Source organism: Marmota monax, unplaced genomic scaffold (genome assembly GCF_021218885.2).
Source record: "Marmota monax isolate L192 unplaced genomic scaffold, Marmota_monax_Labrador192_F-V1.1 WCK01_AAM20220418_F8-fsc00243, whole genome shotgun sequence".
Lineage (NCBI taxonomy): Eukaryota > Metazoa > Chordata > Mammalia > Rodentia > Sciuridae > Marmota > Marmota monax.
In genome coordinates this window covers 1,025,488-1,051,200 of record NW_026694604.1, presented here as the reverse complement: position 1 = coordinate 1,051,200, position 25,713 = coordinate 1,025,488, and the positions used below count along the sequence as shown (strand labels likewise).

At 43.2% G+C, this 25,713-nt stretch overlaps 1 protein-coding gene across 2 annotated transcripts in view; it reads right to left on the bottom strand.

Moving 5' to 3' along the window:
• The window catches only part of Pik3r5 (phosphoinositide-3-kinase regulatory subunit 5), a 74,575-nt gene that overhangs the window by 24,031 nt on the left and 24,831 nt on the right, over window positions 1-25,713 (bottom strand). For both annotated transcript variants that reach the window (XM_046422194.2, XM_046422195.2), the window contains exons 2-3: window positions 2,613-2,728; window positions 594-694 (exon numbers count right to left, since the gene is read on the bottom strand). In XM_046422194.2, the coding sequence (XP_046278150.1) occupies window positions 594-694; window positions 2,613-2,715 (204 nt within the window). In that variant the 5' untranslated portion in view covers window positions 2,716-2,728. The remainder of the gene's footprint in view (window positions 1-593; window positions 695-2,612; window positions 2,729-25,713) is intronic.

Here is a 25,713-nt window from a genome sequence, read left to right as displayed (position 1 = left end):
ACGCTGGCTTGCTTGGGATCACAGTATAAAAAGCACCAGGTAATGGTAATGCCAGAATGGCAACCTTAGATGTCTTGATAAACGAAGACTTTCTTTTTATAGAGGGAGCCAACTGAAGAAAAATCACGTTTCCCAAACTCAATCATTCACTAAAAAAAAACTTAAAAAAAGAGAATTCTTTATAAAAGAGCCAGAATCCTCCTTTGGGATTCACAGATGTTCTGGAAGTCTAGCCCAGCTCAGCCCTGCATGCATTCCTTGGTTATAAAATCCATGACTGTCAAAGGAGGCCTCAGTTTCCCTTCCCAATTGGTCTTCTCTTTCTTCTCTTCTATGCCTTTGTTCTTATGGGCTCTTTTCAGAAAAGGGATTGGGTTAAGCTTCCTCCCTCCTTTCTAGTCTATTGCTAGACTTACAAGCAATGTCAGCCCCAAGAGGCTTCAGCTCAGGTCTCTGGATTTCCTATTCACTCTAGTGAGAACATACCCCTTTCCAGATATCCTCAATGCATCAGCATCCAGACATAAGATTTCTCAATTCTACCGTGCCAAACCCAGAGCTCTGCCTTTGAGGGTGCTAGGGGACACCCTCACCTCTCGGGTTTTCTGCAGGATCTGCTCCAGGAGGATGAGGAAGTGGCCCGGGTCCCTGCTGACCAGCTCCTGTAGGCTCCAGCAATTCAGACACAGCCCCGCTAGAAAGGGAGTAAAAAGAGGCAAGTGATCAGCTCAGGTCTCTTCTGGCCACCCTCACTCAGGAGCTATAGAGAGGGGGGATCTATATTGGGACATTCTTCTCTTGGGGATGGCACTGGAACATTCCTTTCTAAAGTGAGACAGCCTTAGCGAGCACGCTGAACCAATGTGCTCCCCTACCCCATCGAGACATGATGACCCATTTCCTATTCCTGCACAAGAGGCTCAAGAGCACAGATTGGAGACATGGGCTGGGATCCCCTTAGAGGCCAATGAACTTGAGGTCACTCTGCCCCTGCACCTCTGGGGAGCACTGGTGCTCCATCTCCTCTGCTTTCCTGCAATGTGTGCTGGTGCCGATGAGACCCAAGGAAGTTAGATCAGAACTAAGAAACTGTAGAATAAATAGAGGAGCCACAGCCAGCTCCACCCTAAGACCCAAGAAGGTATCTGTGACAATCTTGGAGTTTCCCTGAACTGGCTGGTAATGGAACCCAGGAAGGGGAAGCTAAATTCATTTATAGCTCAAAAGCTATAATGAGCACTTTGTTGCTATAACTTCCTCAGACTTTCTTAGTTTGGTTGTCTCTGTTTCCCTGAAGTCAACAAGGGTAAACCCCTAAAAATTAAAAGGTGTGGTCACAGGAATCAAGGGAGGTTATATGTCAGGGGTTGGGGAAAAGGAGATTAGGAAGGGTGGATGTGTATTGACAGTACATTTCATGGAATTTAAACTCCATGTCTCCTTATGTGCATGGACTCCTTCCAAAGGCCAGGAGATCCTAAACACAGGTTTTTGTAGAACTTGCCAAAGTCAGATCTCTTAATATTCTTTGATTTAACAATGCACCTCAACTCTGCAAGCTTAGGCCTCATCAAAACTTGGGTAGTAGGCAAGAAGGGAAATTTTTATTTTATTGACCACCTACTATGTGTCAACATGATGCTATTTTGCCTTTGCATATATTATCTCCTTTGAATGTCCCAAGCTCCCTTCAGAAATGTGAGTCCTGTTATCATCATTCCCATTTTACAGACAAGATAAGTGGAGTCCTGAAAGGATAGGTAGCTTGCACAAGGATGTACAGCCAATTAAAGACAGTTTTAATGCAGATCTGTCTAATTCTGAAGGCCAGAGATAGCTCCATGGAGGTGACATTTGAGTTGAGACCTACATGAGAAGGAGCCAGCTATGCACAGTCTGAGGGAAGTCCAGGCAGCAGGTACAAAGGTCCTGAAGTGGGAAGAAACCAGGTATGTTTAAGAACCAGCAGGCATCTATCTCATAGAGTAGGTAGAGAGGCAAACAGACATGAAATGTGAAAAAATCTTCACTAGAATAAGGAATTCTTACAACTAGGCACCAGCCGCAGAGACACACGTGCCCCAGCCTGCAGATTCCCCAGTTCTCAGTCCTGGGAAGCAGGGAGCATAGAGGCCCCTGATCCTTGAAGCTCTGCTGAGTTTCTCCCTTGTTCTGCAGGCTGGAGGAGGGTAGGGTGTGGAAGGAACTAGAAACAAGTGAGCAGGAGAATCTGGGGGAGAACTGCCTGTGAATTCCTGGCTGCTCTTTTGGAATCAGCAGCTGGGGTGTTTCTAAGCGATTCCAAACCTGTGCTTCTAGCATATGCTGAGGAAGCGAGATAGCACCTGAGTAGGATGTGGAAGCGTCAAGGGAGAAAGGAGACAGAGCTGCATGCTGTGGCTCCTGCCCAGGTGAAGTCTAGGGATTTGCTCAAGTCACACAGGATCTGAACAGAATCTGAGGCAACTCAGTGGGAGAGCGCTTGCCCAGCCCAGACGAGGCTCTGAGTGTGAACCAGAATCTGCCAGCTCCCATGCTTGGCCCAGGGCCCAACACCGCCTCTGAGGCCCCCTTGGGTCCTCAGAACACCTCCCCAGCTCCCTCAGCCCTACCTGACCAGGAAGTGGTGCTGCGGCCCAGGCTGAGTCCATGCAGGCAACGCTCCAGGGCATGCTGGATGCGGTCCTCCGTGCACGTCGTGGCCCCTGGCTGCATCCTGAGTCATTGCCTGTGTGGGGAAACAGATGCCAGGTCAGCCTGTTGAGCTCCCCTCTCAGAGAATACAAGTCTGGTCCCTGAGTCCAGGAGGGCAACAGTTACTCCAAGTCCAGTGTGATCAGCCCACTGTAGCTCGGGTACTGTGGGCACAGCTCTAGAGGCCTTAGTGCAGCCTCCAGGGCAGAAACAGTGCCATCAAAACTTGGGTAGTAGGCAAGAAGGGAAATTTTTATTTTATTGACCACCTACTATGTGCCAATACGATGCTACTTTGCCTTTGCACATATTATCTCCTTTGAATGTCCCAAGCTCCTTTCAGAAATGTGAGTCCAGTTATCATCATTCCCATTTTAACAGACAAGATAAGTGGAGTCCTGAAAGGATCAGCCACATCTGAGCAGGAAAAGCAGCCACCCTGTGGCTGAGCAGCACAGAGGCATAGGAAGTGAAGGGCCAAGTGCCCAGGGAATGCCTATACCATGGCCAAACCCTAAAGGTAGGGGGTGCAGACCCTAGGGCAGGAGGATCTCAACAAGAAAATCCAAATCATTTGAGGGATATTTCCTGAATTTCTAGGCCTGAATCCTCCCAGTCCTTCAGGGATGGGGGTCATAGGATCTCCTTCCAAATGTGGGGTATCAGGGCGGGGAGTGTCCTCATACAAATCCCCATTCCCATCCTGCCAACCTCTGCATGGGTCACGGGCACCTGGGTCCTCTCTGCTCTCACCCTGTGTTTAGACATTTTTTTCTTTGCTTTCTCTGAGGCTTCGCGATGTCACCAGCTATCCAATGTCCTTGCCTAGTCACCTTCCCTATTCTCCTGGGAATGCTCTGGTGAAGGCAACGGAGGAGGGGACTTCAGGGGCTTTAGTGTGTATAGGGAACGCAGGGCCCCCAGCAGGGTCAGCCCAGCATCTTGGATTCCGGTGAGGGTTCCCCGAATCCCTCAGAGGACATGACATGCATTTTGACACCGTGATTAATTCGGGCTCTGGTATCTGACAGGCCTGGACTCCAATCTGGACTCTGATGTTGGCTGGTCGTGAGATTTGGGGCAAATTCTTTAACGTTTTCCAAACCCCAGTTTGCTTATCTATCAGATGGGGATGATGATGATGATGGTGCCAATCTCTCAGGGCTGTTGGAAAACTAAATGTCACAGTGGATGTCATAGGCTCCCACTGCATCAGGCTCTCATGCTATATATAGTTCTTTGCAGGAGTTGTCCCCGTGCCGGGGAATTTCATTGCATTCAGCTCTTTTGGGTGGATTTTGTCACTGGCCGGTCAGGCCATTTCGTGGGAAAGCAGAGGAAGTGGCAGGCCCGTTCTATGGATCTGGGGACTGACCAGGAAACCAGAAGAGGAAGCTTAGAGCCCAGAGCTGAGCCATGCAAATGACATGCAAAGAGATGCAAGTTCCTAATTCAGGTCTCGTTGCAGGACCGCAGCATTCCGATCATGGAGTCACCACATAGGCAAATATTTCTACTTCTCTCGCCTGGTGGGAACCACATGCCCAGGAAACAAAGAAGCCCTATTGTGAGGTGTCGAGCATCACTTCCTTGATGTCCCCAGGGGGCTACGCATTATGAAATGTGGATGGTATAGTGATGGACACATACAGCCATTCTGTCATTGATTTCTTGACCAACTACTATGTGCCAGGGATACAGCAGTGAATAGAGAGGCATTGACATCCTGTTTTGACACAGACATTCACAGTTAAACAAAGAAAGAGGAGACCCCATAGCACAGTGAAACAGGCTCTGAAGAAAAGATATTTCTGGAAGGAGGCCAGATGAGAAGGCCACTACTGGTTCTTGTGGGTCTCGGAAGAGGGACACGTTTGCTTCTGGGGAAAATGAGATGAAGAGTATTCCAGAAAGAAGAAATAGCATATGTCAAGATCTGGGTGCAGGGATCAGTGTGCCAAGGACCCAGACCCAGGAGCAAAGAGGCTGGGGTGCTGGGCTGGCCTCCGACACAGGCTGAACTTCCAGGTCTCTGAAATTCCAGGTCCCTAAACTTCCAGGTCCTACACCTCTGCTGACAGCCAGAGTGGGAAGGGGTTCCTTCAAGGCCAAGGTATCAGCTGGACTTCTGTCTTCCCAAATTGTGGCTGAGGTGCCACTCCAAGGACATAGGTGCTACCTGCCCAACATTCCAAAGTCCTCAGAGGCACAGTGGACTGTGGAGATGGGGGCTGTAATCACCCTAGTGGGCTTGAAGGGGGGTGTTAGTCCATAATCAACAAAGAGACACCTGCATCCTGTCCTTATGAGATTAGGAAGATTAAAAACAGGGTTGTCCGCCACCTTGGAAGACCCTCCTTTATCCCCCCAGAACCAAGAGCCAGGGAGTGGGGGCTTTAAGAGAATCCCTTACACAGATTGGGCTGCCCGCCACGTGAGGGCATGGCTTTTCAGATCAATACCTACTTAGCAAATTTGCTCACCAGCTGCTATGCTACCTGGAGAATGGGCAACTTGTATATCCACTGTAGGGCAAGTCAAAGATGTGAATTCCTCATCATGGTGCAGGAGTGAGTACCAGGAAAAAAAAAAAAAAAGGTGTGTTTGAACAGTCAGAGGCTGAAGCTGGATCCCCTTTGTGGGGTGCTGGTGGGGTGAAAGGAACAGGTGAGCAATTAGTAGCACAGAGAAGTTAAACAACTTGCTTGAGGTCACACAACCAGGAGGTGGACAAAGCCAAGACCCAAACCCAGGGAGTCTGGGTTCTTCCAGTACATGGTAACGCTGTATTGCAACCATCACAGTCCACGATCCCTCAGCGCAGTCAGATACAGTTATTAGAAAAACAAAAGCAATTCCCAAATTGTCCCAAGACAGCCTCAGGCCCTTTTGCACCCCAACTCAATGACCATGAGTTTGCTTTAAGAGGTTTAGAATCACAGGATGCAGTGGCGCACACCTGTAATCCCAGCTACCCTGGAGGCTGGGGTAGGAGGATCACAAGTTCAAGGCCAGCCTCAGCAATTTTAGCAAGGCCCTAAGCAATTTAGTGAGACCCTGTCTCAAAATAAAAACTAAAAATAAAAAGGACTGGGAATAGAGCTCAGGGGTCAAGTGCCAATGGGTTCCATCACCAGTATCCCCCCTCCCCTCTCCAAAAAAGAAAAAGAGGTTTAAAATCTGCCAGGCATGGTGGCACAAGCCTGTAATCTCAACTACACAGGAGGCTGAAGCAGGAGGATGGCAAGTTCAAGGCCAGCCTGTGCAAGTTAGCAATACCCATCTCAAAATAGAAAGGGCTACAGAGTAGCTCAGTGGCAGAGCATCCCTGGGTTCAAGCCTCAGTAAAATAAAATAAAATAAATAAATAAAATGCAGACTCTCAGTTGCTGGGATCAGGAAACCCACTGTGTCTGTCTACACCAGCTGCTGAGCTCAGCTCCTGAGAGAGACCCAGAGCTCACAAGTGTGATCCAGAGAGCAAACACCCAGCAGACCATGGTGGCATGAAGGGGCAGTAATGACCTTGGTGGCATGAAGGGCCCTGGTGTCTTTATCCTGGAGCATGGGGCTGAACTGTGTGAGCTGGGTGTCAAGTCATCCTTCACCCAGCCCCTCACGTGATGGACACGCCACGAGGCAGGCATGAATCACCTGTGTGTCCGACATTGTCATGATGCAAATTCGAGACACAAATGACGCTACTTCTGCCACACCCCTGTCCTTAAGGGCGCCAGAACACACTGTCCTGGGGCTGCTGCTAGCACCAGTCCTAGAGGACAACAGCTACCCGCCCCCCAGGGCCCTCTCTGACACTTGCTGGCCCAGCCTCCTTCCTGTCCCACGTAATGGGGAAAAAATCAAGGCCTCCTCCGTAGAAGAGCTGGATACCCTCAGGACCCTGGGCAAAAAGTTCCTGAAGTGCCAGCCTCCCTGGCGTCTTGGGGCCATCAGAGCTTGACCAAAGCGCTCAGGGTCAGGACTTGCTGGGGCTCTGAGCTTGGGGAGCCGGAGGGAGGCGGGAAAGGGAGCCCAGTTGAGGGACCTCTCGGCTGAGCTGTGGCCTGGCCCTTGGCACACTCATTTCCTCCTGGTGAGTCAGTCGGTCATCACTCATTCCTTGTGACCGGTCCCCTCTGGCTTTGGGGAGGAAGTGACAAGGGAGGACAGGCGATGGGATCCCCTCTCTTCAGGATGAAGCCTCTTTTCAAAAGTTTTGACAAGCAAGGCCTGGCCTGGCCTTGGCAGCTCACTCCCACCCCCACCCACCTCTTTTAAGAGGAGCCCCCCTCCCCTATTGTGAAATTCCAGCTGCTGCCGGGAATGGCCCCCACCACCACCTCCAGGGGCAGTGTTGAAACATGTAACAACGGGGCCTGCCCCACCTTCAAGTTCCTCTTCTGTGCCAGCACAGAGGACTCGGAGTCCTCCTTACTGGGGACCCTGTATAGGGCAGATAGACTTGGCATTGGGGGTGGGTTTGCGGGGTCCCAGGGGACACAGGGGAGGCAGCTCTGCTTCTCCCGCCCCTTCACGTGTTGACACAACTCCACGAGGTAGGCCCAAGGCTGGTCAGAGGGGTGGGCACTGGGTCTACTTCCTGTGGTAGCCCCCAAGAGGCAAAGAGGAGGGCTTCTGTTTTGGGGGGGTTGTGTCTTCTCAAAGTGCTAAAGAGGAGAGATTGGACAGTCGACATCTCATAGGGAAGGAGGAATTTCTGGCTAACACCTCCCACTGCTTTCTTGGTGTTCTGGAACATTCCAGGTTCATGTTTTACAGCTCTGGTCCCACAGGGAGTAGGGGACCAAAATGGATATATCCATATATAAAAAAAAAAATTAATGGGGGCTGGGGATGTGGCTCAAGCGGTAGCGCGCTCGCCTGGCATGTGTGCGGCCCAGGTTTGATCCTCAGCACCACATACAAACAAAGATGTTGTGTCTGCTGAAAACTAAAAAATAAATATTAAAAATTCTCTCTCTCTCTCTCTCTCTTTTAAAAAAAATTAATGGTATTATGAATGAGGTATGTAATCAATCACACTGAAAGAGATAGGGAAGAAAATGACTAACCTAAGTAACCTCAGTGTGGTTAGGGTTTGGATATGCGGTGACCCCCAAAGCACCTGCTCATGCAGGAATATGCAGAGGGAAAAAATGATTAGATTATGAGAGCTAAAACCTAATAGGTCCTAGTTTGAAAGGACACCTACAGGAGGCAGGGGGGTCCTAGCTGGAGGAGTGGGGGGGGTCACTGGGGACATACCCTTAAGGGGTGCATCTTCCTCTGGCCCCTTTCTCTTCTCTTCCCTGTCTCTTCTCCCTTACTTCCATGAGGGGAGCAGCTTCCTTCCCTCACATCCATCCCCCATTGTGTTCTACCTCACCCTGGGCCCAGAGCTATGGAGTCAGCCATCTGTGGACTGGACCTCTGAGCCTCATGAGCCAAAATAAACCTCCTCTTCCTCTAAGTTGTTCTCGTCATTATTTTGGTCCCAGCAGCACAAAAACTGACTAAATCAGGTTTACCTATGTTGACTGAGTGAAGACAAAAAGAACTACAGACAAGTATTTATTTCCTGACAGTCAAAGCTATACGCCTGGGTATTCTCAAAGAAGTGCTACTCCTGTCCGTGTCCCCTGCTTTCCACGGCTACCTGCCTCCTATCGTTACAAAATCTCTTTAGTCTCTGCTGTGTCCTTGCTGTGTTGGAAGTGAGAATCATTTCTACTCGGGTCGCAGAGAAGACTCCATCTCAAGCAGAGAAGTCGTGTGTTAGAGAGTGATCGGAAGGGGTGCACGAGGAGCGACCCCGCACTGAAGTGGGTGGTATTGCTTGGGCTGCATGTCTTGGCGCATTTGTGTCTGTCTCCATGTTGGTGTCACTTAAAAGGACAGGGAAGGCAAAGAGTGTGCCTGAGATCTGCAAGAGCTCGGGGTAAAGCACAAGTTAATATATGGGAAATTGTTAGAATAATGTGTGGCATGTAGTAAGCATTCAATAAATTTGATAAATATTAACATGATCAGGGAATTTTCTTAACATACATATTTCTGCTGCCAGCTCCAGGTGTCTTTTGGATTGGGTTAAGAAGTAAAATACTCCTTGGATGATTCTAGTACACAGGCTAGACCTGCAAGGTAATATTTTCTGTTTGCTATAATTTAGATGCTCTTGTGAGTATGTACACCTGTGCATGTGTGTGGTGCTTGGGATTGAACACAGGGCCTGGCACATGCTGATCAAGTACTTCATCACATGTTATATCCTCAGGCCCTATAGTTTGGAATCTTGACCATTCCCCAAAGGCCCATGTACCAAAGGCTTGTCCCCCAAGCTTGTGGTGCTATTGGGAGGTTGTAGAACACAGGTGTGTCTGTGTGCATGTAAAATAGTGTCAGTCAGTATGCTGTTACTGTGATAAAATGCCTGAGATAAACTATTTATAAGGAAGAAAGGTTTGTTTTGGCTCACAGTTCTGGAGGTTTCAGTCTATGATTGAATGGGTTATTGCTTTTGGGTCTGTGGCAAGGCAGTTCATCATGGAGAGAATACATGATACTGTCCACCTCATGGCAATCAGAAAGCAAAGAGAGGGTCCCAATATCTCCTTCAAACACAGTCTCTCAACGACCTAACTTCCTCCCACTCGACTCTACTTCCTAAGGTTTCCACAAAAAATTATAAAAACTAAAGATGTGTTGGGAAAAAGGTCTCCACTTACAATAGTATCAAGAGGAGTAAAATTCAAAAATAAACTTTAAAAATATGCAAGATTTTTATGAAGAAAACTTTTGAGAGACACAAAAGAAAGCAAAAGCGATTGGAAATGCATATCCTGTCATCACATAGGAAGATCTAATATCATAGAGAATTAGTTCAAAAAGAGTAAAGATTAAAACATAAAAACCTAAAATCATAAAGCTCTTAGATACAGGAGAGAACTTTGTCACATTGGATTTGTCAATGATGTTGTGGATACAATAGCAAAAGCACATGCAGAAAAGAAAAAATGGACAAATTGGACATCAGAATCTGAAACTCTGTGCTTTAAAGGTTTTAATCAACAGAGTGAAAAGGCAAGCTACAGACTGGAACAAAACATTTGCAAATCATTTATCTGATAAACATCCATAATATACAAAGAACTTCTGCAACTCAACAACAAAATCAAAGACAAAAAAAAACCCAAACTTGATTCCAAAATGGGCAAAGGACTTAGATATTTCTCCAGAGAAGACGTACAAGTGGCCAATATGCCCATGAAAAGATGCTTTTCATCACTAGTCATCAAGGAGATACAAATCAAAATAATAATGAGTTACTGTCTTACACCCACTAAAACGGCTATTATTAAAACACAGCAAGTAAAGTGTCAGGATGTGGAGATATTGGAACTCTTGTGCCCTGCTATTGGCACTTTGAAATAGTGTAGCAGGTATAGAAAACAGTAGTTCCTTAAAAAAAAATAAAAAATAGAATCAGTATATTACCCAGCAATTCCATTTCTGGATATATACCCTCAAAGAACTGAACAGGTAGTTATACTTCTCTGTTCATAGAAGCATTCTTTACGATAGACAAAATATAAACAACTCAAGTTTGCATCCAAGCTGAGTGATCAACAAAATGTGGTATATACCTATAATGCAATGTTGTTCAGCCTTTAAAAGGAAAAAGAAATTCTGACATGTGCTAACACATGGATGAACCTTAAGCAATTTATGCTAAATTAAATAAGCCAGTCAAATAGACAAATGTCAGATTCCATTTATATGAGCTCCCTAGAGTTGCCAAATTCATAGAGACAGCAAGTAGACTGGTGGATGCCAGGGGCTGAGGGGAAGAGAAAATAGGGAGGTTTTTTTTAGTGGGCACAGGGTTTTAATTTTGCATGATGAAGAGTTTTGGAGAGTGGGTTGCACTATAATGTGAATGTACTTAACTCTACTTAACAGTGCACTTAAAAGTAGTTCAGGGGCTGGGGATATAGCTCAGTTGGTAGAGTGCTTGCCTCACATGCACCAAGGCCCTAGGTTCAATCCCCAGCACCACCAAAAACAAAAACAAAAGGTGGTTCAGATAGTAAGTTTTATAGTATGTTTATTATAATAAGGTTTTAAAAGAGTAAAAAAAGTAATTAATTGGTATATTTGTGATATTACATAAAGTGTCAATTCTCTATAGGAAGGAGGGCAAGAAGGCGGGAAGGAAGGAAGGCTATTTCTTTTTCTTCTTTTTTCATTTATTTTTTAGTTGTACACAACACCTTTATTTTGCTTATTTATTTTTATGTGGTGCTGAGGATCGAACCCAGGGCCTCCTGTGTGCTAGGCAAGCGCTCTACCGCTGAGCCACAACCCCAGCCCCCAGGCTGGCTCTTTCTGAGTGGCTCTTCTATGTCAGGTACTATGCTGGGCATTTTTACTTGATTACCCAGTTTAATTATCATAATCACCCTGTGGCATAATCATAGTTGCCCCTATTCCTACTGTTGAAGGAAGGTACATTACTAACTTGCCCAAGTTCCTGTGGTCCTAATTCCTATGGCCTAAGCTGGAAGAGCATCTAAAGATGGCCTGACTCTCAAAGTCCATCGCCTTTCCTACACGCTGTTTATAGGAAATCATTTCTGTCCTTCTCTAGACACTCAAAGGGCTGACTCTGCTGTTTCATCTGTGTGCTACAATGTGAGGCTTTCAGGGAAGATGTCTTGCACAAAAATGGCCTGAATTTCCATTGCTAGTGATTCATTCTCCATGGGTTTGCGCTGCTCACTTCCCCTGTCCTGGTTTGCTTTTTTAAGATATAAGATTCTCGGAGAGACATTCAGTCACCAAATGAATCTATTACAGCAGGAACAATGAACAGTCACTGGTCAATGGGTGGGCTCCAGGACCAGGAGGGGGAGGAGATGTGAACAGGTGGGTGGTGATGGTGTGGGCTCCGTGAGTTCTAGGGTTGTTCTGAATGAGTGACATCATGTGGTTCAAGCCCTGAGCACTGCATGTGGTCCCAGGTCAGTGCTGTGTGTGTTAGTGTGTTTCTTCTTTCCCTCCTGTGGCCACAGCCCATTATTCTTGGCCTTGACCACAACTTTGGTCTCCCTGGGCCTTCCTGGGCCCTTCATGGAAAAGAAGGAGAGTTGAGAAAAGTGGGCAAAGGCTTGTCCCTGCTCCCTCGTGGGTCTCCCTTTCTGCACCCCCTCCTCTTCATCCCCTCCCTCCCCACACCCCAGAGCACTGTGACTTCCAGATACTTCACCATCAGAATAACTTTGGGTCTAATCCACTATCTCTTCCCTCAGACAGCTTTTCTCCGACTTAGAGTGATCAATCATTCCCTCATTCATCTGACAGCAATAATTTCTCTCCAACTTTGGCAAATCCATCTTCTATAGTCTCTCTTCTTTAAACTCTTGCCCAATTATATTAGAAAAATCTCCCACCTTCTTCTCCATTCCATTCATGAATAGGGCTTATTAGTGTAAGCAAAACCACCCTAACAAGAAAAGAAACCATCCAGACTCGTGAACAAAACTGAAATCAGATACTCCTCATGATACCAGGCCAGGTGTGGTTTTTACAACTTTTTAATGAAGCAGACACTGATTTCAAGAGTCCCAGTCAGCCCGGTCTAGAGCTTTCCAAAACTCTTAAGGAAGTTCATTTACTATGACATTAGGGCATCAAGCACAGATGCCACCTCTCCCAGATTCTCTCTAAATATGTTCTATATGTGGGGAGAGAGGAAAAATAAACATTTGTGTTGATATGAAAAAGATACACAGGTGCACATAATCCAAATTGAAAACCAACACTGGGAGCCAAGTGTGGTGGCACCTGCCTGCAATCCCAGCAACTCAGAAGGCTGAGGCAGGAGGATCGCAAGTTCCAGGCCAGCCTCAGAACCGGTCACAAAATTAAAAAATAATAAAGGCTGGGGATGTAGCTCAGTGACCTTGGGCTCAATTCCCAAAGTATCCTCAAAATAATAAAATAAAGAAAATAATAATAATAAGAAAGAAAGAAAGAAAGAAAAAGAAAACTAACATTGACAGGCCAGAATCAAAGAGCAACATTATGTCTGAATCAGGTGGAAATGGACTGAGGAAGACCCAGGCTTCCATTCAGGACAGACTCTATAGAAGTTGGGTGGAGTCTGCATCCGGGCTGGCTAAAGTTTGGCCCCCAAGTGGGTGTCTACACTTATTGAATACTTGATCTGCTTTTGTTCTTCTTTAGTAAAGACTGATGGGTTCTACCTGCTGAGATGAAAAACTCTGGGGAAAGGACAATTTGGGAGGTGAAAACATTAGTTCTGTTTCATCTATGCTGCACCCCTCTGACCCCAGTGGGGATGTCAGGGCCACAGCTCTCCATTTGGGGGTTCCTAGGATATGGTGGTCAGTGAGATGATGAGTCAGCCCCAGGGCATGCCATGTTCAGAGGTGGCACATGGAGAATCAACAAAAGGGCACGGAGAAGATGAGGCTTGTGAAACAGGAGGAGAGTGTGAAGTCACAGAACTCAAAGCAAGAATGATTCAAAGAGGGAGTGTGGGGTGTCCATGCAAGATCTCCAACACCGGGCAGAGAATTGGCCACTGGATCAGGTGACATGTGGACCAGAGGACCCAATGGCATAGGCTGAGGGCGATTGCAAGGGGCAATTCCTTTGGGAGTTTTGCTTGAACAGGGGTTCGGGGGGGGGGGGGTCGGGCTTTATGAGTTGCCCCAGTATCTTCTGTTAAAGTTATTTTTGTTTTTCTTAACCTTGTTCAAGTTCATTTTTGGCAATCATGACCAAAAGAACTGTAAGATGTATCCAATTCTTTTTTACATCTTAAAAAATAAAATTTAAAAAACTACCCTGTGTAGTTACATGGCAAAGTATCAGCAGCAATGATCTCCAAGAGGCAACATTCTATATGATTTTTTTCTATAAATATTTTTACAATAATACACATTTTATAGCTTATTTTTTAATTACACATGTATTATGTTAAGTATAGAAAAATTAGAAAATGATTCTGGGAAATTGGACTAGGTATCCTTTTCCCTATTCTTCCTTTATAGTACAACTACAAACCCTGGACATTGTATATAAAAACAGACCCAAGAGGCTCTGAGAGGTAGAGAAAGTGGACCAGCTAGGGACCTTGGGAATAAGGAAGGATCTCTTTTTACCTCATATATTCCAACTTGGAGGGGAAAAGCTAGCAACCTGGACAAACCAATGGATACAGAGAGAAAAATCTGACTCCCTGTAGCTAAAGAATGAGGAAGGGGGCAGCAGAACAAGAGAGAGAACTTTCGAACAATCACTGCTGTGTTCCAGCCAAATTCCACAGAGAAGACTGTGGTGTCAGTAAAAGGTCCAGAGGAAAACTAGACTTCCACTCCGCCAGTCTGTGATGAGGCTCCCCAAGTTCCGGTTGTGGGCAACTGCCTAAGAGCCAAGTAGGGGTCAAGCCTTTTGTCCCCACTGGTGGTAATGTGCCCTCTCCCACCCTATGGTGTCAATAGACACCAGACGAGGACTTTCAGTGAGAAGCCTGGAATTCCACCCCCCTACCCCAGACAGTAGTTGCCCTTCCCCGGTGAGCTGGTATCATCAGATGAAGCCTGATGGACAGTCAGGACTTTCACTACTGCCCAGACATAATGAGATCACCCCCTCTCACCACAACCATGGTTGTATTGGAACAGTAATGGCACACTCCTAACCCTTCTAGCTGGAGAGGTATCAGTGGGGACCTAACAGGAAGTTGAAACTCCCACTCCACCCATTCGTAATAAGGATCCTGCCCCAATGTCAGTGGAAGTTGAACATGGAACTGGAACTTGTACCCCCACCTGGAAGTAATGAGGCAATACCCTCCACTTCCCCTGTCTAAGAAGCATTAGAGGAAACCAGGTAAAGAAAGCGTAAGGTTTAAGTAAGATTCAGATCCTCATAATTCTCACAATACCCCAAATGCCCATGTTCCCATTAAAAATAACATGTCCCATCAAGAACAAGGATGCTCTCAGTCTGAATGAAGACAGTCTATAGATGCCGACACCCAGATGACAGATGTTAAAATTTTAAAGCAGCTGTCCATCAAAAAAAAAAAAAAAAAAAAACTTCAAGGAGCAATTATAAAACTCTCTGAGCACAAAGGAAAAAACAAGAAAATCTCAGACAAGAAGGAAATTATACAACTGAGACATAAAATAACTGAAGTGAAAATGTAATGGAGGTCAAGAGCAGAAGGTAGAGGGCAGAGGGGAAAAAAATCAATGAACTTGAATGTTCTCTAATCTGAACAATAGAGAAAATAGACTAAATAAAACAGAGCTTTAGGTACCTGTAGGACTATGACAGAAAAGGTCTAATAGTCACGTCATTGGAGTTCTAGTAGGAAAAGAGAAAGAGGGCAAGACTGGAAATGTACTCAAAGAAATAATTGGTGAAAACCTGGTAAATCTGGCAAAATACATACACCGACAGATGCAAGAAGCTGTGTGAACTACAAATAAAAATGCAGGTGAAACACTCACCAAGACATCTTAGATATACTTAGGAAAGTTAAAGGCAAAGAAAAAAAACTGAGAAAGCAGCAAGAGAGAGATGACACCATGCATAGAAGAGAAACCCTCTGAACACAAGTGGGATTTTCATCAGAAATCACAAAGGCTAAAAGGAAGTAGAATAACATTATAACATCTTTCAAGCGTTGAAAGAAAGAAAGAAAGAAAGAAAAAAAGCCTGTCAACCCTGAAGCCCAGAACCAGCAAAAATGTCCTTTGGGAATGAAAGAGAAATCAAGACATTTCCAGATAAAGGAGATCTAAGATAATGTGTTATCTGCACACCTACCCTAAAAGAACAGCTAAAGGAGATTATCTAAACAGAATTGGGATGATCTTAGAAAAAATAAATCTTGGCACATAAGGAAGAATACAGGTAGGTCAAAAATCTAGATAAAATTTGAGTCTTCTAAATGATGTTGGATGGTTAAATAAAACAATTTGACGCTATTTGATGTGGTTCTAAATGTATGCAGAGTACAGACAATTATATTATAAATGGGGGAGAGTATGGGGAAACAGAGGAGAGTAAGGTTTTTATATTTCACTAGAACTAACGTCAGTAGACTGTTTTAAGTCATGTGTGTACATGGTGATACCTAGAGGAACTGCTCCAAAACTATACAGAGAGAAATATAGCAAAACATTATAGATAAAATCAAAATGAATTTTTAAAAGTTCAGGTAATACATAGGCAGAAAAAGAAAACAGAAACAAACAGGAACTAAAAACCTAGAAAGCCAATAATCAAATAGCGGACTTGAGTCCCGGCCTATCGATAATGACGCATGTCAAAGGGTTGGAGATATTAATTAAATGACAGAGATTGGTAGTGAATGACGAAACATGAGCCAACCTTTTGCTGACAAGAAAATCACTTCAAATGTCATGATACAGGTGAGTTGGAAGCAAAAGGAAGGGAAAATGGATCCTGCAAACACTCTTCAAAATAAAGCAGGCATGACTATGTTGCAAATGCAGTAGACTCCAGAGTAAAGAAAACTACCAGAAACAGAGACGGACACTATAGAGTAAAACAAAAGGGTCAATTCCCCAAAGACAGAGCCATCTCAAATGCATTCACACCACCCACAGCAGCAAAATATGTAAAGGAAAAACTGACCATACAGTTGGCCACAGGGTGCACACTTGTAACTCCAGCTACTCAGGAGGCTGAGGGAGGAGGATCAGGAGTTCAAAACAGCCTGGGCAACTTAGCAGGACCCTGTCACAGAGTGAAATCTTTAAAAAGGGGGAAACGGACTAGGAATGTAGCTCAGTGATAAAGTATTTGCCTAGCATGTGTGAGGCCCTGGATTCCATCCCTAGTACCACAATAAAAGGAAAGGAAGGGGAGGGGGGTGGACCTGAGAGTATGAAAAGGAGAAATAAACAAATCCTTGATGTATATTTGGAGACGTCAACAATCCTCTGTCAACAATGATTAGAAGAACTATAGAGAAAATGAACACTGATGCAACTCTCCACCCAACAACAGTGGAGTACACATTCTTTCCAAGTGCACCAAGATAGACCATCTCCTGGGCCTTAAAATGGTAAGATAATTGAAATCATTCAGAGTGCACATGCAATCCAATTAGAAATCAATAACAGAAAGATAGAAAAGTTTCCAAGTATTTGGAAACTAAACACACATGTAAATAATCCATGGGTCTTAGAGGAAATCTCCAGGGAAACCCAAAAATTCATTGAAGGAATGACAATACAAAGTATTAAAATTTGTGGGATACAGCAGTTACACTCCTGGGAATTATCACAGAAAAATCAAAACTTATGTTCACACAAAAACCACACAAATTGGAAACCATCCAGATGTCTTTCAATGGGTGACAGATTCAACAAACAATGACAAAATTATAGAAACGGAGAGGATATTGGTTGCCATGGATTAAGGAGATGGTAAGGGCAAAAGGGAAGTGGGTGTGGCTATAAAAGGGCAATATGAGGGATCCTCATTGTGACAGAAATTCTGTATCTGCCTATATCAAGGTCAAGGTTAATATCTTGTGATGTATGACAGCTTGTCAAGATGCTACCGTTGAAGTAAATGGGGTAACGAGTACATGAGACCTCTACTCTTTCTTACAGCTACATGTGAAACTGTGACTCTCTCAAAATTTTAAAAATCTGGGCTGGGGATGTGGCTCAAGCGGTAGCGCGCTCACCTGGCATGCATGCAGCCTGGGTTCGATCCTCAGCATCACATACAAATAAAGATGTTGTGTCTGCCGAAAACTAAAAAATAAATATTAAAAAATTCTCTCTCTCTCTCTTTAAAAAAAATTTAAAATATAATTAAAAAACAAAAATTAGGACTGGGGGTGTCGCTCAGTGGTAGAGAACTTGCCCACTTGCCTGTAATTACAGGCACACACCAGTCATCCCAGTGGCTCAGGAGGCTGAGGCAGGAGGATCGCAAGTTCAAAGCCAGGCTCAGCAACTTAGAGAAGCATTTAGCAACTCAGGGAGACCCTGTCTCTAAGTAAAATACTTTTTTAAAAAGAGCTGGGGATATGGCTCAGTGGTTAAGCGCCCTTGGGTTCAATCCCCACTACAAAAAAAAAAAAAATCATACAAATCACACTTAAATATATTTATCTTATCTAAAAGGCCACATTCAAGAGTCTGTCTGGAAGGAGTATTTTCCCTACCAGAGGGGAAGGAGTAATTGGCATTAGACGAGGTCTCTGTCCATAAATAACTATAAGACTGGTCAAAACTTGTGAAGCGACTGTTTAAGGACATTGGAAAGCAGGCAGCACAGGAATCCTACCTTTGAGGGAAGGAAATACACAAGGAGAGTGTGCCTCTTGACTTCCCTGGTTTTCTGCTTCAAGTTATTTCCCAGAGCATGGAATACAGGGACAGAACCCAAGTTCAGTACAAAGGTCTTTGAGCTGAGGAGATAGAAATCAGAGTTCCAAGCTCCTGAAATGGCTAGAATCTGTGGGTCCAGGAACTAGAAAATATGGGAAAGAAGAGTTCCAGAAATCTGTAGAGGGGTTCTCTGGAGACTTCAGCTGAATCCTAAACTGCATGTACAGGACAAGACCTTATGAAGACTGGGAAAACCTGCTCCTGGGAAATCTTGAGTTAAAATAGAGATTCTAGAAATTGCATGGCATTGGGAGCCATTGAATTTCCAATCCGTCAGAGTTCAGGAACATCGCTGGATACTTTAGGCATTTAACTGAGACTCTAGAGCAACTCCAGCTCTTGAGTAAGGGCAACTCTGCACACATCCTAAGTAAGCTTTAAGAAATACCTAAAGGGATCATAGATTCCACCTATAAATTAACTACCAGCCAAGAGTAAAAATTAACATTCTTTAATGGAGAACAATAAAATCCAGACTCTCACCAACATGGTGACCACGATGCCCAGAATGTGATTTAAAAATGAATAGACAGATGAAGATGAGAAATGTAACTCATTTCTCAGAAAACAATTCAATAGAAATGAACCCAAGAATGGAAGATGTATTGGAATTAGGAGACAAAGACTTAAAACAGTTATTACAGATAAAAAGATTTCGAGGAAAACATACATCATGAGTTAGTGAGAAACCTCAGTAGAGAATTAGGAAGAATGAGAATCTTTTAAAAAGAAGTCTAGGACCGAGATCATATGGGAAAAGAAAATTTCATTAGATGGATGGAACAAAGATTGTGTATTGCAAAAATAAGATTAGTGAACTTAATATACAGCAATAGAAACCACTCAAAGATTAAAAACTAAAAAGAGATATTAAAATATATGAACGGAGCCTAAAATGACTTCTGGGCACAATCAAAAAGCCTAATGGGTAAGTGATTGGTATCTCAAAGAGGGGACAAAGGGAATCAACACCCATTTATAAAAACTCCAGTAAGACAGAAATAGAAGAGAACTTCCTAAAAGTTCAATAAAGGTCATCTATGAAAAAACCTATAGTTAACATCATACTGAAAGGTGAAAAGTGAGTACTTTTCCTCTAGTATCGGGAACAAAATCTTCTCTCATCATTTCTATTTGACATTGTACTAGAGATCATAGCCTTCGTGATGAGGCAATGAAAAAAAAATAAAAACCCCACAAATTAGAAAGTTGATTCTCAGATGAAATGACTATATACACAGAATATCCTGAAAAGTCTATTAAATCTATTAAAAATGATCATAAGTAAGTTTATCAAGTTACAGGAAGCAAAGTCAATATAAAAAGTTCCATTGTATTTCCAAATATTAGTGATTACCAATTAGAAAATGAAACTTTAAAAATATATCATTCACAATAGCATCCCCCAAATTAAATTCTTGTGAATAAGTTTAAGAAAAAAAAAACAAGCAAAACTTCTACATTTAAATATACAAGCCAGGCTGGTGGTTCATACCTGTAATCTTAGCAACTCGGGAAGCTGAGGCAGGAGGATCACAAGTTTCAGGCCAGCCTTGGCCACTTAGCAAGACCCTCAGCAACTTAGTAGGATCCTGCCTCAAAATAAAAAATAAAAGGGGTGGGGGATGTAGCTGAGTGGTAGAACACCCCTGGCCTCAATCACTAGTTCTGAAAACAAACAAAAAAATCTACAAAGCATTGGAAAGATAAATCAAAGAAAAAATGGCAAGAGATACCATGTTCATGGGTCAGAAGACTCAACATTCTATTTACCCCAATTGATCTACAGATTTAATATGATCCCAGTCAATATCTCAAGAGATAATGAAGGAAGGAAGGAAGGAAGGAAGGAAGGGAGGGAGGGAGGGAGGGAGGGAGGAGCTGATTCTAAAATGTACATGGAAATGCCAAATATTTAGAACAGTTAACCATTTTAGAAAAGAAGGACAAAGTTGGATGATTTTGTGCTACTTCACTCCAAGATTTGCTCTAAATCTACATTAATGAAGACAATATGGTATTAGCAATATAAAGACAAACAGATCCACATATCAGCCCAAAAGTTCAGAAAGGATGAAAACCAAAAACAGACCACTATTGACTTGGCTCACTGATTTTCAACAAAGACACCAAGTCAAATTAAACAGGAAAGGAAAATCTTTTATCAAATGGTATTGGAACAACTGGACATCCATCTGGAAGATATTGAAATTAACCCATGTACCACACCATACAAATTGTCAATTTGACATGGATTAGAGTTCTGGATGTTAAAAAGCTAAAACTAAGGCTGGGGATATAGCTCAGTAGGTAGAGTCCTTGCCTCGCAGACACAAGGCCCTGGGTTCAATCCTCAGCACCACACACACACACACACACACACACACACACACACACATGCTAAAACTATGAAGTTCCTAGAAGAAACACAAGAAAATATCCTCATGCTCTTGCATGAGGCAAAGATTTCTTAGGATACAAAAAGGATGAAACATAAAAGGAAAAAGAACTCATGAATTGGACTTCATCAAAATTTACACTTCTTGAAAGACACCATAAAGAAAATAAAAAATCGAACCACAAGGTAGGATACAGTATTCACAATGCATACATGGGACAAGTGATTTCTAACAGATACTTCACCAAAGAGATGAAATGGCCAATTAACACATGAAAATAGGCTAATTATCATTTGTCATTAGAAAAATGCAGATTTAAAACCATGAGATGACCCAACACTAAAGTGTATCAAATTTAAAAGATGAATAGTACCAAGTTTATAAGGATACGGAGCCACTGTATATTACTGGTGGAATCATGAAATGGGACAGCATTGAAAATTGGTTTCACAAAATTGTACAACCACCTACTGCTTCAACCCAATAATTCCACTCCCTTACCAACCCCCCCAAAAGAAACCATATGCTGAAGAATAATGTTCACAGCAGCTTCATAAAAGCCTCACACTAGAACCAACCTGATTCATGAGTAGAACAATTAAAAGTACTTGATATATTTATATAATGGATTACTACTTAAGATGAAAACCAAAAACATGGCGTATGAATAAAGAGGAATATAAAAAGATTGCTGGATGCAGTGGTGCAGGCCTGTAATCCCAGCAGTTTGGGAGGCTAAGGCAGGAGGATTGAAAGTTCAAGGCCAATCTCAGCAATTTAATGAGGCCCCAAGCAATTTAGTGAGACCCTGTCTCAAAATAAAAAATAAAAAAGGGCTGGGGATGTGGCTCAGTGGTTAAGGCCCCTGGATTCAATCCCTGGTACAAAAACAAAAACAATAAAAAAAAGGACATTCTCTGGTTCCATTTACAATAAGCTCCGGAATATGTAGCCTGCTAAACTATTCTATAGTGGAATAGACCAATGTGATGGTCACTTCTGGACAGTACAGAGAGAAATACCAAGAAATGGGCATGAGGGAATTTCTAGGGATGATAGGAATATGCTGTATGTTTGTAGGAGTATGAGTTACATAGGTGTGTGTTTTTTTATATCTCATCAAACTGTATAATAAAATTGTGTACTTCATCAGATATAAATCATTCCTCAATAAAAAATGTTTTCCAAAGAGTCTTTTTACAATCCTCAATAAAAAATGTTTTCTAAAGAGTCTTTTTACAATATACATAAGTGCATAGAAAAAAAATCTTGGAAGTTTTTCTTAGCCTTACCATTTATCTTCATGTTTTTCCATTTTCAAACACACACACACACACACACACACACACACACACACACACACCTTCCTTCCTTACTTTATGGTCCTTTTTTTTTTTCTTTTTGCAGGATTGGGGATCAAACTCACTCATGCATGCTAAACAAGTACTCTGCCACTGAGCTATATTCTCCAGCCCACTTCTGATCCTTTTTAAAGTCTGTGTATAAGCATACATACTTGTATGGGTGTTTTTTATGTCATTAGGATCACAACAAACACACTCTTCAACTGTTTCTAAAAAAGCATGTATGATTACATTACATCAGCCCTCTGCGGGTTCCACATCCACAGGATTCCACCAACCAAGGATCAAAATTATTCAGAAAAAAAGAAAAGAAAAGAGCCTCTGGGGGCTGGGGATGTAGCACAGTGGCAGTAGCCTTTGCTAAGTATGCTCAAGGCCCTGGGTTCAATCCTCAGCTTTGCTAAAGAAAACAAAAAAAAAAAAAACAAAAAGAAAAAAAAATCGAATCTGTACTGAACACTACCGACCTTTTTTCCTTGTCATTATTCCCTAAACAATAAAGTATCACCTCTGTTTACATAGCATTTACATAGTATGAGATATTATTAGTAATCTGGAGATGACTTAAATATATGGGGAGAGGGTGGGGGTTGTGGCTCAGGGGTACAGCACTTGCCTAGCATGTGTGAAGCACTGGGTTCAATCCCCGGCACCATATAAAAATAAAACAAATAAAAATAAAGGTATTGTGTCCATCTACAACTAAAGAAATATTTTTTAAAAAATGTATGTGGGTTATATGCAAATACTGTGCTATTTTATATAAGGAATTTGAGCATCTGGGATTTGGGCCATAGGAGAATCCTGGAAACATCCCCCAGAGACACCCAGAGAAGACTGAAATCACTCCCCCTGGCCCTCTTAAACCTTCCAGTGTTTTTTCATTGTCTTAGGACAAAGTTCAGCCTCCTAACTCAGCTTGCAGGACCTGGCGAGGTCCAGGCTTTCCTCCCTGACCAATGTCACACCTTCCCTTTCCATAATGGACTTCTTCCTTTGCCAGAAACAATGCCCACCACCTTCCCCTGCTTCTGATTTGGATCCCAGGATGCATTCTTCCACCTTCTGATTACAGGTTGCTTCTTCAGGGAAGGCCTCTGACCCCCGGGCTGGGCAGAGTGTCCACTCATGCTCTCCCAGGACCCATAGCCCCTCGCCTTCCCCAGTACCTGCACTGTGACTGCCCACTTCCTCTGCTGGGCTTCCAGCTCTGGTGACAGGGGCTCACTATCATGCTTAGAATCTCACCCTGGAGCCTGGCATGGGGCATGGGCAGAGTGTCCCTGGAGAGCCTCATGAGTATGCCAACCAAAGCCCCACCCAAATATGTGCCCATGATGCTTTGACCACATGAGCAATAGGGGGCATTCCTTGGGCCTCGAGGGGAAATCACAATCTATTGTAATGTCCCAGTGAGTCAGTCTTCAGAGGTGTTGATCAAGTCGGGTTTTGGCCACCCACAGTGTGGGCAGGTTGCCTGGGAGACCAGCTTCTTCCTGTATTTCTTCTGCCAGGGGCCAACAAAAGGGTTCAGGTCAGAGCCCAGGCTTCCTGGGAGCTGTTCCTAAGACCATGGAGATGAATCCAAAACAGTTTATGGTGCTATGAATTCTTTTCTTTCTCCTATTATTCCCTTCTCATGCTAAGAAGACAAACAAAACATCCTTGGGAAGGTTTATGGAGAATAACACTGAGTTCCTAGAAGCTCCTGGCAGGATGGGGCTCAGAGCTGGATTTCAGGTGACATAAGAAGATAAATGGTTATTTCTTTTTCTTTTTTATAGGCCTTAATTCTTTTTTTAAACTTTATTTCATTATGTTTTCTGTGGTGCTGAGGATCGAACCCAGTGCCTCACACATGCTAGGCAAGGGTTCTACCACAGAGCCACAACCTCAGCTTGAGGCCTTAATTCTTCAAGCAGTTTTAGTTTTACAGAAATATTGAACAGAAAGTGCACTTCTTATAGACCCATTCTCCCACAGCTGCCCACAATTTCCCCTATTATTAAGAGTTCCCATTAGTGTAGTGCATTTGTTATGCTTGGTAGACGGATGTTGATACATTTGTATTAACTCAGGTCCATAGTTTGCATCAGGGTTCACTCTTGATGCTGTAGGAAAGCGTAACGTTATGTGCCCACACAGAACATTCTCACTGCCCCAAAAGTCCTCTCGACTGCATCTCTCTCTCTCTACAACCTCTGGCAGCCACTGTACATTTTAGTCTCCATAGTTTCATGTCTTCTAGAATGTCATACAGCTGGACTGACACAGTACGGAGTCTCTGCAGACTGGCTTCTTTCACTTCTCAATATGCATTTAAAGTTTTTCCATGTCTTTTCATGATTTCATAGTTAATGTCACTGAATGAGATTCCATTGTCTAAATATATCAGTTTGTCTACACATTTGCCTATTCAAATGACATCTGGGTTGCTTCCAGTTTGAGACAATTATGAATAAAATGCTATAAATGTTTTGTGTGTAGGTTTCTGCATGGATGTAAGTTTTCAATTCATTTGGGTAAATACCTAGAAGTAGGACTGTTGGACTGTATGGTAAGAGGATGTCAATTTTGTAAGAAATGGCCAAACCATCTTCCAGAGTGGTGGTGCCATTTTACATTCCCACCAGTAATGAAGGAGAGTTGCAGTTGTTCCACATCCTTGCCAACATTTGATATTGTCAGTGTTTGGGCTTTGGGCCATTCTGATAGGTGCAGAGTGGTTTTTTATTGCTGTTTTAATTTGCAATTCCTGTGCTTGTTTTCCATTTTTATTTTTTCTTTGGTGAGGTGGCTCTTCAACTCTTTCACCTTTCAACTGGGTGGTTTATTTTACTATTATTAATTTTAAGAGTTCTTTGTTTATTTTGGTTGCTTGGTTACCCAGAGTCACATGACTTGCACGGGTTTTTTTTGTTGTTGTTGTTGCTGTTGTTTTGTTTTACTTTGTGGTGCTGGAAATGGAATCTAGGGCCTCATGCATGACAGGCAAGTGCTCTACCACTGAACCACACACCCAGCCCTCTCGGTGTATTTTGGACCAAATCCTTCATCAAGTATATGGTGTGTAGATACCCAGTCTGTGACTTCACATATCAATCTCCTGTCGGTGTCTTTCCCAAGAGTAGAAGTTTTAAATTTTAATCAAGTCCAGCTTACCAGGTTTTTATTTTGTGGATTATGCTTCTAATGTTGCATCTAAAAATTCACTTTCAAAAATCTAGATGAGCCAAGGTCATCTGGATTTTCTCCCATATTATCTTCCAGAAATTTTGTCTGCATTCTACTACTTATAGGTCCTACAATCCATTGTGAGTGATCGTTTTTGTGAACAGTATGAGGCTTGTGTCTGGATTCATTTTTTGTCACGTGGCTCTCCACTTATTCTGGCACCATTTGTAGAAAAGGATCTCCTTTCTTCATTGGACTGTTTTTGTTCCTTTGTCAAAGACCAGTTGGTTTTATATCTTTATGAATCTATTTCAGTGATCTCTCTACTCTATCCCACTGATCAATTTGTCTATTTTCACCAATATCACATGTCTTGATCACTGTGACTCTATAGTCATTATAGCTTTTAGTTTTGAAGTCAATAGTGTCAATCCTCTGATTTTGTTCTTCAATAGTTTAGGTCATCTTTTCTTTTCCATTTCCACTTTAGAATAAATTTGTTAATATCTACAAAACAACTTGATGGGATTTTGGTTGGGATTGCACTGAATCTGTAGATCAAGTCTGGAAGGAACTAGCATCTTAACAACAATGAATCTTCCTACCCAT